The following is a 15,763-nucleotide window of genomic DNA, read 5'->3' on the forward strand; positions in this document are numbered from 1 at the left end:
TTTTATCACTGAAGTAGAACTTTATTTGCTGTGCAGAGTCTTTGGCAACTCTCGGCTGATGTTATTGCTGAGGGTGTAGAAAGTTCTAGTTCAGGTCCTAAAAAAATCTTTTACATTTTTTTGATTCCGTAATGTGTGATAAACACCATTGAATCAAGCTATTTGCTTAGAAGACATCAGTAGTTTAGTATACCCTTTGGATTAATTTCATGCACATGTTCTGTGGTTTCTCGTGTAATTGTGGTTACTAGGCGTTGTGAGAACATGCAGGACATTGAGTCATCTCCAGACATAACCCAGCACTTGGTTTTGAATAGACTGAACAGCAAAGGGTTAGAAAGGAAATCTTTGTAACGGTTTAGTCAGCTGTGTGTCTCTTACTAATGCAGGATGGAAAAAAAGTAGGGCTGTCTATGGCCCTGCGTTCTTACAGTCTAGTCACATTATTATGACCACTAGGTCATATCCAGAGTAACTGCAGTGTGCAGCATAAACAGCAGCTAGATGGGCTGGGAGTGACTCTGTGAGGGTTGTCCAGGTATCTGGAGGCATGCTGACTGCAGTACACCCCACAGCTTCTGGAGGGTGTGTGAGGGAAGATCGATGGAGAAAACTTAACGATTGAGGTGGTCCCACAGATGCTTAACTTGGTTCAAGTCTGGGAAATTATGGGGCCAGAGTAGTACTTGGAAGTCTTGGTCATGCTTATCCAACCATTGTTGGACATTTCTAGCCATGTGACATGTCGCATTGTCTTGCTGGAAGTTCACACGCGACCCAGGAAAGTCAAACAATGTGTATGGGCGTACGTGATCTGCAAGAATACCCAAATCGGTTGAGAGTGCCTTCCACATGGACGAGTGGGCCCAGAGAATGTTTATGTGGCATTCTCTGGGCCTAGTCGTCCATGTGGCAGGCACTCTCAAGGTGTCATTTGTCTTCTCACTATACACTTTCACCACAGCAGCATGCGAATAGTTCACAAACTGCACAGTTCCAGAAATACTGTCATCTTTGGACCCAAAGACATTAATCATCCATTTTTGGAACTCCGATAAATTGTACCTTTTACCCATGACAGTAAGGACTTTTTTCAAGAGCCATGTGCTGCTGATGTAGAAAGTAGGAAGTGGTCATAATAATGTGACTTGACTGTGATCTTACTTGAAGCTTTAGTCATGTTACAAGACTTGTTCAAAGGTCAGACGTTAAATCCTAGGGAAGCAGCCCTCAGTAGGTGGCACTAGAGTGACCGTTTTCCTTTTTTCTGGAGGAGCGCTACTTTGCATAACGTTTTTTTCCCCAGGGAGCATTGTCTGGCCTATAAGACTTCCTATGGTACATTAGGCATTTGTTGGTTGACAACAAAATGTCCAAAAGGTCCAAGAGGTTCCACTTCTATCTTAGGTCTCTTTCACACTTGCGTTCTTTTCTTCCGGCATAGAGTTCCGTTGTCGGGGCTCTATGCCGGAAGAATCCTGATCAGTTTTATCCTAATGCATTCTGAATGGAGTGAAATCCGTTCAGGATGCATCAGGATGTCTTCAGTTCCGGAACGGAACGTTTTTTGGCCGGAGAAAATACCGCAGCATGCTGCGCTTTTTTCTCCGGCCAAAAATCCGGAACACTTGCCGCAAGGCCAGATCCGGAATTAATGCCCATTGAAAGGCATTGATCCGGATCCGGCCTTGAGCTAAACGTCGTTTCGGCGCATTGCCGGATACGACGTTTAGCTTTTTCTCAATGGTTACCATGGCTGCCGGGACACTAAAGTCCTGGCAGCCATGGTAAAGTGGAGCGGGGAAGCAGCATACTTACCGTCTGTGCGGCTCCCGGGGCGCTCCAGAGTGACGTCAGGGTGCCCCAGGCGCATGGCACGTCATCCATGCGCATGGGGCGCTCTGACGTCACTCTGGAGCGCCCCGGGAGCCGCGCGGACTGTAAGTATACCGCTCCCCGCTCCTACTATGGCAACCAGGACTTTAATAGCGTCCTGGGTGCCATAGTAACACTGAAAGCATTTTGAAGACTGATCCGTCTTCAAATGCTTTCAGTACACTTGCGTTTTTCCGGATCCGGCGTGTAATTCCGGCAAGTGGAGTACACGCCGGATCCGGACAACACAAGTGTGAAAGAGGCCTTAAGAGTGGGTACTACAGTGAATGGAGAGGTGCCTGTGCAAGTACGCATCTCTCCATTCATTGTCATGAGGCTTCCGATAATAACCAAATAAGGCTACTTTCACATTTGCGTTCAGAGCGGATCCATCTGAGACGGATCCGCTCATATAATGCAGATGATGGATCCGTTCAGAAAGGATGTATGGCACATCCTGTGGATTTCGCAGTAATGTCCAGATGGGAATAAACCTTTAATTCACGTTCTCTGTTTTATCAGAACATTTCCTTTGCCAGCAAGTGGTTGTCAACTTTTTCCTGGCCAGGAACGCTGTCAGGTGTATGCTAGATATCTCTTCCCACACTGATGTGAGATATTTCTATATTTATACTCTGTCTTCACTGATGTCCTATTAGAAGCCCTCAGGGAGTCATGTTTGTACAATTATGTATAAATATGATGATTGGACTTTTCCTTTTATTCAAAAGCAAAACTAAAAGGGTAGACTTGCACGTAGGCAGCTGACGGCCCATGTTACAAAACCAGTCGCTCTCTGAAGGGTGGAAGAAGGTGCAAAACATAATTATTACTGAGAAAACTATTTTAGACTTTTGCACAGAGCTATGTATGCTTTTTATATCCCAGCCTCCCCACAACACCCAGTCTGTCCTAAATCTCAGACCCCTCTAATGTACCTATGGCATGGGATATGGGCTGGCCCCTCTAAGTATGTGTGAAGTTAAAAAAGAAAATGATACATGGTTTTCAAAAATTTTAATAAATAAAAATCTAGAAAGTGTAGGGTGCATTTGTATTCAGCCCCTCGGAGTCAGTACTTTGTAGGACCACTTTTTTCTGCAGTTACAGCTGCAAGTCTTTTGGGGTATGTCTCTACCAGCTTTGCACATCTAGAGGCTGAAATTTGTGCCCATTCTTCATTACAAAATAGCGCCAGATCAGTCAGAACGGATGGAGAGCGTCTGTGAATGTCAATTTTCAAGCCTTGCCACAGATTCTCAATGGGATGTAGGTCTGGACTTTGACTGGGCCAGTCTAACACATGAATGTGCTTTGATCTAAACCATTCCATTGTAAATCTGGCTGTATGTTTAGGGTTGTAGTCCTGATGGAAGGTAAACTGCCGTCTCAAGTCTTTTGCCGCCTCTATCAGGTTTTCCTCCAGGATTGCCCTGTATTTAGCTCCATCCATCTATCCATTAACTCTGACCAGCTCCCCTGTCCCTTCAGAAGAAAAGCACCCCACAGCATGATGCTACCACCATGTTTCATGTTGGGAATGGTGTGTTCAGTGTGATGTGCAGTGTTAGTTTTCTGCCACACATAGCATTTTGCATTTAGGTTAAAAAGTTCAACTTTGATCTCCTCTGACCAGAGCACCTTCTTCCACATGTTTGCTGTGTCCGCTACATGGCTTGTGGCAAACTGCAAATGGGACTTCTTATGGCTTGCTTTTATAAATTGCTTTCTTCTTGCCACTCTTCCATAAAGGCCAGATTTGTGGAGCACATGACTAATAGTTGTCCTCTGGACAGATTCACCCACCTGCGCTGTGTATCTCTGCACCTCCACCACAGTGTCCATGAGCCTCTTGGCTGCTTCTCTAATTAGTGCTCTTCTTGCCTTGGCTGTCAGTTTATGTGGATGGCATGTCTTGTTAGGTTTGCAGTTGTGCCATACGCCTTCCATTTTTGGATGATGGATTGAACAGTGCTCAGTCAGGTGTTAAGACCTTGGGATATTTTTTTATAACATAACCCTGCTTTAAACTTTTTCACAACTTTTTCCCTGTCTGGTGTGTTCTTTGGCTTTCGTGATGCTGTTTTATTATTATTATTTATTATTAAAGCGCCATTCATTCTATAGCGCTGTGCATATGATAAGGGGTGCACATACATAATACAGACAATGGCATTAATCATGAACAAGACGAGTTACAAACTGGTACAGAAGGAGAGAGGGCCCTGCCCGTGAGGGCTTACAATCTACAAATTTGATCACTAATGTTCTCTAACAAACCTCTGAAGCCTTCACAGAACAGCTGTAGTTATACTGAGAATTAATTACACACTGGTCGACTCTACTACTTTACTAATTAGGTGACTTCTGAAGGTAATTGGTCACATTGGATTTAATTTAGGAGAATCAGAGTACAGGGGGTTGATTACAAATGCACACCACACTTTTCAGATTTTTATTTATTAAAAATTTTGAAAACCATGTATTATTTCCTTTTCACTTCACACATACTTAAAGGATAACTGTCATGTTTTCATCAAAAAATCTATTTTAGCATATGTTACTGCTGCAGCAGCATTATGCATAAAGCAATCTTCAGTTTCTTCACATACCACCGTTTTCATTGAGTTTTCCCCTTAGTTACGGCTGTCTTGAATCATACAATATGAGGATCTTTTCAAGATGGCTCCTCTGCCAGTTCTCCGAGGCCAAAACTGCCTTCTCTTACTTGCCATACACACTTGCTGTAGTCAGCAGCTTCCTGCCAGCCAATCAATTGGTTTACTGGGAGACACGCCTCCTCACTCTGAAGCCTAATGCAGCCATGCAGTGTGACGGACCGCCCCTCTGTCTTCTGTTTACATTAAGTTGGGAGACAGATGAGCCCTAGCAACGGTCTTTTAAGGGAGCAGTGGAAAGGGACAGGAGAAATTAATGAAAGCTGTTATTATAAGGTAATTACAGATCTTTTGGCAATCATTGACAGACTAACTCAGGTGCCTAGCTCTAATAAACTAGCAAATAAAAATAAAAATATGACTGTTATCCTTTAATATTTTGCATTGGTCCCATAAAATACATTTTAGTTTGTGAGTGTAAAGTGAAAAAAAAAAGTGGAAAAGTCAAAGGGATATGAACACTTTTTCAAGGCACTGAAATGCGAAAACCAAATATTTCTGCTACCGTTTAAGGTTACTTTTTTTTTTTTTTTTAAGTAGAAGAAATAAATCCTATATATGATAAATATTTTTTAACACTCTAAAGAGTCCAGAAAAATAGATTGTACAAGTGTCTGTCTGTGCTAGAAGAGACTTTTTCCCAAACACTCCATTTTTACAATGTGTTCCCTCAAATAGATGGTTTCTTCCATAATATGGCACAGGAGCTGCAGCTGCACCATCTCCAGTGTAAGCCGGCTGTGATATAGAGCCGGGCTCCCACTGAACAGCTGAGATCGGAGTTAACTACTTTCTGGATGGTTTATGCCTTAGATGACATGGTCGATATGGATTGTGACATCTGGCTACTTTCACACTTGCGCTTTCTGCTATTGAGATCTGTCATAGGATCTCAATAGCGGGGGAAAATGCTTCGGTTTTGTCCCCATTCATTGTCAATGGGGACAAAACTGAACTGAACGAAACGGAATGCACCAGAATGCATTCTGTTCCATTTGGCTGCGTCCCCATCGCGGACAGAATAATGCTGCAAGCAGTGTTTTTCTGTCTGCGATGTGGTGCGGAGCAAGACGCAATAGAAAACGGATCCATCCCCCAATGACTTTCAATGGAGTTCATGACGGATCTGTCCTTGCTATGTTAAAGATAATACAACCGGATCCGTTCATAACAGAGGCAGATGGTTGTATTATCAGAACAGAAGCAATTTTGCTGATCCGTGATGGATCCAGCAAAAATGCTGGTGTGAAAGTAGCCTAAGGGGTTTGATAGGGTAACTGACAAAGCCATCTGCACCAGCAACATGATTGTAGGGTTCTGATGGTTGCCATGACATCCAGGAGACCTGACAGTGGTATCCCATGGCTGCCACCTTAGTACTCATATTAGGCCCTGCCAGCCATAATACACTACAATACATATGTATTGTAGTGTATTATACCCACAATCATTTCCTTAGTGGTGAAGTACCCTAGACGTAAATAAAAATGTAAAGAAAACATTAATAAAATATATAAAACCAAAAACACACTATGTGTCTCCATTAAAAATGAATTATTAAGCAATTAAAAATCTAATAAAGTACACTTAATTGGCATTACCACACTCGTAATGCCCCAACCAATTAAATTATCCTGTTAGAAGCATAATGGCCACCATAAAAATAAAAAAGTACAAGATTTACTATTTTTCTTATCTCGCGTTCCAAGAAATGGAATAAAAAGGGTGCATACAGCTGTGTCGATGTAAAAAAAAAAAAAAAAAGCTATGGCTCTTGGAATGCAACAAATAAAAAAACTGCAAAACAAAATGCTTGATAAATGAGATCCCGCCAAGGAGACAGAATGCCACGGGTGCTTTATTATTACCACAAGATAAAAACAGATTAACAGCGTGTAGCAAACAACATAGTGAGGCCTGGCCAGACTTCTCATCTGACCCTTGGAAGAAGACCAACACCAGGGTCAGCTGAGAAGTTTGGCATGTCACATTCTTTTGTTTGTATGTATCAACTATTGGCTTCTTCAGTGTAACCCTGCCCAGAAATGTTAGATCCCTTGTGAGATGTTACTTTATAAGGTTTTCCCTCCTTATAAAGTGGTGGCTTATTGGTGGGATATACCATCACTGGGACAGCCACATTCCGGAGAATGAGTTTAGCACTGCATCTCCTCTAGGTATTTTCCTGCTGAGTTGGGCCACTGGACACCCACCTTGCTGGAAACTACAGCCTGTCCCCTTCAACTGAATGGGGCTGAACTGTTTAGGGGACCAACAGTGAAAGAGAACGCAGCACAGGATCTGTAGGGGGTTCCAGAGATTAGACCTCCATAGATCATAAAGCGATAGCATGTCCTGACGATATACCAGAAGTTTATAAAATGGAAATACTCCTTTAATATACGTGAGTCATTCTATGACTCCTCTTATGTTATTACTTGAACTGTCCATAAAGTTACCCCTGTCTGCCAGGCAGCGCTGGGGACTAAAGGATCAGTTAGAATTTGATTTATTTTTCTGCTTTCAGCACTCTTACAAATACCGTAAATAATATACAATACTTTAGTCATATGTACATATTAAAGGGGTGCTCTCACTATATGGCATGGCTGCTTTCGTAACACCCATAGAACTGATTGTGAACATCCAACAACCAAATGCTGAGTAGTCTGACCCTACAGTAATTCTCTCTTCTGTTTGTACCCTAATCTATATTATGTGTGTAAGGAAGAAGCAGGGGTGGAGTATGACTGCAGGATCAGACTATGCATGGTTTGTTGTCTGCTACCAAGGAGATGACTAGGTCCCAATAAGAACTGTAGGCACAAAACCATAACGTTGCTTCGTTAAAATGTGGACATAGCCTGTCACTGCCTGACAATGAACGTAATGCAGCCAGTTATCAGATGTCGGTGGCGATCTTTACAACTAGGAATGAGAGGGAACCACCAGCTTGCCCAATGTCCCATATCTAGGACAAGTCAATATAGTACTCTAAATAACTAAAGGGGCTTTTCCAGGAGTAGAAGATTGGTGACCATTCCTCAGGATAGGCTATCCATATCAAGACGGTAGGGGACTCCTGGCACACCCGCTTACCCGATCAGCAGTTTGAAAACACTGCACTGCTCCAGTGAGCCTCTTCCTGGGCCAGTGATGTCACGTTGTGCAGCTCAGTCCCATTCAAGTGAATGTATATCCAAAATCAGACGGTCCACAAGTGGGTTTGAAAAACTTATTTAATGATTAAACAACATGTTTCAAAGTCAACAGACTCCTTTATCAAGTCTATGAGGAGCTAAAATGTGAGGCTCTTTGCTGGAAGGCAACTGGTACCCACATTTAGACTCTGTGTAGACCAGGGTCGGATTGGCCATAGACCTTACAGGGAAATTTCCCGGTGGGCCGATGCCCAGGGGGCCACCTGGGCCTTCCTCACGGCCGGCTAGTGGAAGTTCTTGGCGATGCGGGCAGTAGTTTCTGATGGACTGTGGTATTTGGCTCTGTTGGGGTGGTATAATGTGCCACAATATGGTATTGCTGGCTCTGCCTTCCATCATTTTGGACCTGTCTACAAGACAGGGCCATTTTTAGAATTTTTTTCCAGTGCCATTTTAAGTTCCCAGTCCGCCCCTGGTGTAGACTATATAGACTGTGCTTGGTATGTTTTGAGGAGGCCTCAGTGCTCACCAGAGCAAAAAAAAACTTCAAAGTGATATCAAGTGTTTATTTCTGTACCCGGCTATTGTAGTTGTGTATCATTCCTAATATTACATTGAATCTGAGTATTGACATTATATAAAAAAAAATGTATGTTTTTATTTTTGAGACAAATCAACAGTTTCTTCAGACAGTGGGTGACCAGCAAATGGAAATCAACCAACTTCAAAAACAGCTAAGGTATTGTATGGGCAGATTTCTATGGATGTGGAGAAGTCTGTTTGTAAAGTACCGTTTAGATAATGCAGTATTAGGAGCCCGAACCATGGACAGCCGTGGAGAATAGCAAGTCTAAGTAAGGGCTGTAAATTGTCTGATATATAGATTGTACAGTGTAATTATGAACTAATGTGATGGACGATTTCTGCACGTTTGTGACTATTTAGTTGTGCTTTTTCCTTATGTGCCGCATATTTCACAGATTGCTCTGAGTCTAAGAGTACAAACTGTGCAGATGCTTTCTCACAGTATGTGGGTGTCGTAATAGCCTATTTATTTGGTCCAATGTATGTTAACAGGCAAGCCAAATTGGATGTAAAAGTAGGAACTATGAAAGCTGAAGAAATGGCTACAGTTGTAAAATCATTTGAAGAGCAGGTGAAAAGAAAGGTGAGTCATGAATTACGGTATGTTTTTTTAGGTTGACCATAGATGAAGTGATGATAGTGGAGGACAAACTGGAACCTGTCAGTGCAGGAGATCAATGAAAGATGGGGTGTTGGAGTGTGGTAAAAGTGTCACACACATTAGATATTTGGTAAAGGATCCAGGATTACCTATGGCATCCACAAACAATTTACGGTTATTATTATTACGGAGGTAGCTCTGCTCTGGGAGGAAGTAGACAAACAGCAGACTGGAAGATGGACACGAGGCTGAGCACATCAGCAAAAAGTTAGCACCTCCTAGACAACCACTTTAAGTTCGGTAGACCCCTTTGAAAGAATTTGGAGAGTTATCATGATGCACAAACCATGTAGGCCCAAATAGCTGAATTACCAACAAGCAGTGGGATGGCTGTACAGCGTTCTGATCCCAACATGGCTGCTGATGGAGGGTCATATGACCCTATCCATACTTCAGTCTCCTCCATTGAACTGCACTGCTCATGTCAAGGAAAATTAATGCAGTTCAGTGGAGACCACTAATGGACGGATGGGGTCATATGGCCCTCCCTCATTGGCCGTGTTGGGAACAGAATGCCGCACAGCTGAGGATGTGGACCGGTGTATGCCATCAGGCAGCTGTTGTGAAAGCAGGGAACTGGGCAGATGTTCTCCATACATTATATTAGTAAGTTACTTTACGTGCTATTCCCATGCATGATTAAGGCTACTTTCACACTTGCGGCAGTGTGATCCGGCGGGCAGTTCCATCGTCGGAACTGGACGCCGGATCCGCCGATCTGCCGCTGACTGAAAGCATTTGTGAGACGGATCCGGATGCGGATCCGTCTCACAAATGCATTGCAAGGACGGATCCGTCTCTCCGCTTGTCATGCAGACAGACGGATCCGTCTTGTACATTTTTTTCACATTTTTACCGACCTGCGCATGCCGGAACGAATCCGGCATTCCGGTATTCTGAATGCCGGATCCGGCGCTAATACATTCCTATGGGAAAAAATGCCGGATCTGGCGTTCAGGCATGTCTTCAGTTTTTTTCGCCGGAGAGAAAACCGTAGCATGCTGCGGTTTTCTCTTTTGCCTGATCAGTCAAAACGACTGAACTGAAGACATCCTGATGCATCCTGGACGGATTGCTCTCCATTCAGAATGCATGGGGATAAAACTGATCAGTTCTTTTCCGGTATAGAGCCCCTGTGACGGAACTCTATGCCGGAAAAGAAAAACGCAAGTGTGAAAGTACCCTAAGAGTGGCCAAGCCCTTTAGACAGTAATGGCATATCCTTCTGTTGGGTTTGAGTGGTGGGAATGTAATATCTAGGACCTCCAGGTGATGAGCCCATGGATGGTCAGTGGCACTCCTGCAGATGGTGCCTCCTATTCACCATTTACACATGCACGGTGGCTTGCCTCTATGGCCAGCTGTCCCTGGCAGGGCTAACGAGTCTGCTTATCGACATTGCTGCCCATCCTTGAATCATCATGGAGACCCAGAGGTCCGAGTTAGCTATGTATTTTATTATTATTATTATTATTAGCTGTTACTGTATCAAATGAATATTTTTCTATGTGCCGCTCTTTTTGTGGAGTTGAATTGCACTTCATTGCGTGAACAACCTCTCTAATAGCAGATCTGTGAAATCCTAATCCAGCATCTGCCCTGTCTCATTACTGATAAGACGGTGGATGTTTCACTTCAGACAATAGCCCCCGAAGGGGCAGCAATGAGTAAAGAGCTATGCCTATCTGGGTCTTAATGTCTGAAGCTGGTGCTAAGAAATCAATAAGTAAACATTGTGAGCTATGGAAATGTGTATGTGATGAGGGTTTTCTGCAGTCCTTCCAGCTCATAATGAGCAGAAATAGATCCAGGTGCTTTTGTTAGTGCTGAAAATAGGTTATGTAGAATGTGTTCTCTGTAGGAGGAAGAGGTGTCGGTAGCCCGGGGCAAGGAAGACGCGTCAGACAAACGGGTGCAACAGCTTCAGACCGCAGTAACGCAATTAGAAACCAGGTAATGACTGCGATGCTGAATATAAAGCTATTCACTTCCATGCATTCAGGCAATAACATGGGGCATTAATGAGCGCGCTTTGTGTGAGCAATTGGTTTCATGTCATCTCTTGATTATAAGATATAGTCCCCGATACTGTATAGGGATAATGCAGTGTTATTTTTTGCCTCGTCTGTGTTAACGGAACACTAATATATGACATTGTGTTAATAAAAAGTCCCAAAATTTGCAATTTAAAGTTAAGACCACAGGTTTTACTATGTAATTGAAGAGGGCCTGTCATAATGAGCGTGGCATCCGGAGTACAGACCGCATGTTATAGAGCAGAAGGATGTATACATTTTATGGGAAATGATATAAACTATATTTTACTGAAAAGTTTTTCTTCAAGTACTCTAGCTCCCATTCCTCCTTGAATAGTTTTTTTTTTAAATCCAAATTGACCTCATTTGCAGCATTTTCTTATCCCCCATGCTTGAATCCTACTTTCTAGTTTGTCATGTGACTGCTGCTGTCTCATCCTGTCATGTGACTGCTGCTGTCCCATCCTGTCATGTGACTGCTGCTGTCCCATCCTGTCATGTGACTGCTGCTGTCCCATCCTGTCATGTGAATGCTGCTGTCCCATCCTGTCATGTGACTGCTGCTGTCCCATCCTGTCATGTGACTGCTGCTGTCCCATCCTGTCATGTGACTGCTGCTGTCCCATCCTGTCATGTGACTGCTGCTGTCCCATCCTGTCATGTGACTGCTGTGTCTCCGGGACTTTGATTCATAGAGCCAGGAAATGTAAATGTGATCCCGCCTGCCTGGCCCTGTCAATCAAAGTGCAGAGGGTGCAGCAATTGCAGAGAGAGCAGAGCCTCTAGGTGTAACAGTAACGCCCCCGTTGCTCCTAGAGGCTCATTTGCAAATAGCAAGGTTTTTCATTCTTCTCAGTAATGCAGGCACGTATGAACATGTTGGGCATGCACACTGCTGCTCCATTCATGTCTATGGGCGTTCCGGAAATAGCAGCGTGCTGTACTCGACTGTCTCCAGAACTTCCATACACATCAATGTACTGGCTGAGCACATGCCAGACTTGCCACTCTGTTCATTTTGGGGGCCCCCTAGGGGTATAGGGTCCCCCGTCTCATGATAGGTGGTGGTCCCAGCAGTAGGCCCGCCCCACCGATCCAATAGTTATCCAATATCCTGTGGATAGGGGGTAACTTCTCACAGCCAGAATACAGCTTTAGGGCTCGTTCACACGAACGTGTCAAGCCCGTGCTGTGGACCGCAAATTGCAGTCCGCAAATGCATGGGAATCGCAGACCCATTCACTTGAATGGGTCCGCGATCCTTCCATTCCGCAAAAAGATAGAGCAAGTCCTATCTTTTTGCCGTGCGAAAGCACGTAAACGGAACCCCAGAAAGCACTCTGTAGTGTTCTGTTCCGTTCCGCATCTCCGGATTTGCGAACCTATTGAAATTAATGGGTCCGCATCCGTGATGCAGAATAGCCATCGGAACTGTGCCCGTGTATTGCGGATCCGCAAATGCGGTCCGCAATACGGCAACGGGCAGCACACGTTGTGTGAATGAGCCCTTAATGATATAGTAGTTAAAGGGATTGTTCAAAGGGTATAACATATAAAAAAAAAAATTATTCTGGGGTAATTCTGGGGCACAATGGTGCAATTTCATCAACAGATCTGTCTCTCAACTAATGGCTTTTCAATACTATAGCATGTCGACCTGTGCTCATATAAATGATAGTACTGTATGGGAGGAACGATCCTTAGTGCGATCATTCATCCTGTGCAGTTTGCATATTGTCGTTAGCCCATCCCTGTCCCTGACATGAGTGAACGTGCTTCTGGCAGACAGTGAAGCTTTAGCTCACTTCTCGGCTGATCACCGGGCATGATTACACGAGGCAGTGAATGGGATTGAAGGTTGTTCGGCTGGTCACTAGCCCCTATAAAAGGGCCTTTACTGCGGAAGCCCCCTGGTGTACTTTAAGACCGAATACATGAAAACTGTGCACCATTTTTATAAATTTGGTGCAACCACACAATGCAAAACCAGACTTAAAAATGGCCTAAAACCATCTTAAATGATAATTGTCCCCCTGTGTTTCCTTCAAAGTGGAGCACCCAAAAATGGATTTCGGTTTTACATCTACATCTCGGATCTGTAACATTACTGCCATTGCACTGATGCAGACAAAACTATTTCCGGGCAGTGATGAGTACTGTATTTCAATATGCAACTGTGTTGTTGGAGTTAATTTCCGTTTTTTGTGTATATGCCGTTGTATAGTTTGTTTTTGGTATGTCACATCTCCTGTGCACACTGCAGAAGATAGTCCTATGCGGACTAGCAATGTGCTGCTGCCCTTCTCCGCTGACCTTTTTGCCTATGACAATTGCTGCTAATAGATCTGTGCTGTGGATGGAGGACATAGTAAATTCCATACGAAGAAAAGAATAAAATCAGGTCTGATCAAATGGTTCTACCGTCACACTGGATGTAAAGAAATCGGTGGACGTTTAGTACATGACCTATTTTGACCCGTTCTGTCACAGTATTGTGAATGTTACTTTATGGTCATCCACCATAACGCTCGATTTTCTATACAAAGGCTGAAGGCAGCAGTGCAAGATGTAGAACAGTTAAAAGGAGAAAAAGCACGATTAGAAAAGCACCTTGGGGAGCTGCAGACAAGATATTCCGAATTGGAGGTTGAAAAATATGAAGCGGTTTCCAGAGTGCGTGACAGTTTACAGATCGTAGAAGAAGCCAATCTACAGAAGGACCAGGTAAAGCCATACATTCTAGTCACCCATCAGATTTCAGGTGACAGTTGTGATTCACAGGTGTGATTCTGGGATATGTTCATAGAAGCAGAGCTGTAGACAAGCCAACTGAAGCTTCTGCTGAGTCCGCAACTACGTACACTATGTGACACTTCAAAACTCGCTTTCGTAAATGTGGTTCCAGATTCCTCAAACATGGCAAAACTAAACAGATCAAATGCTTTATGTAGCGTATTTTTCACCCTATGAGAAGCACCAGCCCATAAGACGCACCAGCCCATAAGACGCACCTAGGATTTAGAGGAGGATAATAAGAAAAAAAATTTTTCATTAGACCTCAGGTCAGACCAGCAATCAGACCCCCAATGTTAATCAGAACCCAGCTGACAGCCCCAATCAGACCCCCAATGTTAATCAGAACCTAGCTGACAGCCCCAATCAGACCCCCAATGTTAATCAGAACCTAGCTGACAGCCCCAATCAGACCCCCAATGTTAATCAGAACCTAGCTGACAGCCCCAATCAGACCCCCAATGTTAATAAGACCTCAGATCAGTCCCCCAATTAGACCTCAGCTCAGACCCAAATGTGAATGACCCCCAATCGGACCTCAGACAAGAGCCCCAAAATAAATAGGACCCCCCCATTCAGACCTCAGATTGGCCCCCATGTCTCTCATCGTCCCCCATTGCCTCATATCAACCTCCCATGCCACAGAGCACATAAAATATAAATATAATATACCTACCTTCTGCAGACGCCGCCACTCCTCTCCTTCAGTGCTCTTCCTGCCATCGGCTGTACTGTGACCTGAGGCGCACAGCGTGAGATCACAGAGCACCCTCATGCTGTGCGCGGCCACAGCCGAGGACCAGGAAGCGGTTACTGCAGAGTCTTCCCTACTTCACGGTCCTCCGGTCCGCTTTGGAAAAAAAATGTGTCTCTTATGGGACGAAAAATACGGTACTTGAAAATGCATCTGTATGATCCTCATTGGTCTCATAATAAACTGAGTTAAAGGGTTTGTTTGGCCTAGGAGTCGGCTACCCCAGTTGTTGTACCTGTGTACCTGTCCATGGTTCCACCATTCATTCACAACTGCCCCATTCCCAGCTGCTTCTGGTCCCTGTCAGACCGGAAGTGGCTTGGTCCCATGACTGCTGTGGTGACCTGTCAATAGCAGCAACATATAATTCTAACACATGTGACCACTGAGGTCAGTGACTGGCTGCAGTAGTCACGAGACCAAGAAATGGGGGAACACCATTGAACGGAGTTTGGAATACTGCCCTTCCTTTTGTTTTGTATCACATTTTATATATACGTAGAATTATTTGAGTAAGATAGGAGATACAAGGAATACTTTTCACGCACTGGTCCGCAGTCGGTCCGTACTCACATTTCTGCTGATTGTTACTGGGAACAGTCAACAGGCTTGTCGACAGAAAATCTTTACTAGTTTGACTGAGCTCCTGATGCAGTGGTACAGTGTTAGCTGCTTCTGCATCAGATTACTGTTAAGTTTCTGTGAATGACTACCCTCAATGCGTATCACCAGAACAACACACTGAGCAGGGAACGCTGGGAGATTTCAGCTCTAAAGTCTGCTGAACAGTAAATGGAGCTCTTAAGTGTAACGCAAACACTGCATGTTAAAGGGGTTGTGGCAGAAAAAATATTCTACATTTTGTAACCCAGCACTTTTTGTAATTTTATGTAACAAAAAATTTAAAATAGTCCTTGAGTTATTCAAGAAAATGTATCTGTATAGCACCACCTGCTGTTTGTTATTGTCCTTATTACTTGTCCACCTCACTGAGGTGGTCGCACGAGCTCAGTTTACATCTTTAACTATCATTAGCTATATCTTCTGTGAGAAGCCTTGGCGTTTACAGGGAAAGAGTAGATTTGGATTTCGAGTTGCTGTCTACTGTAGTACTGGTCTTATCTTTGCACTTTTAGTATTGTCTGATGGATCAGGGCTTCTAAAAGCCTGTCGTAGCTAAGGAAATGGGAGTTAAACAGACCATGATGAAGCATATTTTT

At 43.8% G+C, this 15,763-nt stretch overlaps 1 protein-coding gene across 5 annotated transcripts in view; it reads left to right on the forward strand.

Annotated features, from left to right (window-relative positions):
* The window catches only part of SCLT1 (sodium channel and clathrin linker 1), a 133,225-nt gene that overhangs the window by 40,350 nt on the left and 77,112 nt on the right, over positions 1–15,763 (forward strand). For all 5 annotated transcript variants that reach the window (XM_044301018.1, XM_044301042.1, XM_044301051.1 and 2 more), the window contains 4 exons: positions 8,383–8,453; positions 8,792–8,882; positions 10,822–10,913; positions 13,543–13,720. In XM_044301018.1, coding sequence (XP_044156953.1) covers positions 8,383–8,453; positions 8,792–8,882; positions 10,822–10,913; positions 13,543–13,720 — 432 coding nt within the window. The remainder of the gene's footprint in view (positions 1–8,382; positions 8,454–8,791; positions 8,883–10,821; positions 10,914–13,542; positions 13,721–15,763) is intronic.

The sequence above is a fragment of the Bufo gargarizans genome, chromosome 1, assembly GCF_014858855.1.
Source record: "Bufo gargarizans isolate SCDJY-AF-19 chromosome 1, ASM1485885v1, whole genome shotgun sequence".
Lineage (NCBI taxonomy): Eukaryota > Metazoa > Chordata > Amphibia > Anura > Bufonidae > Bufo > Bufo gargarizans.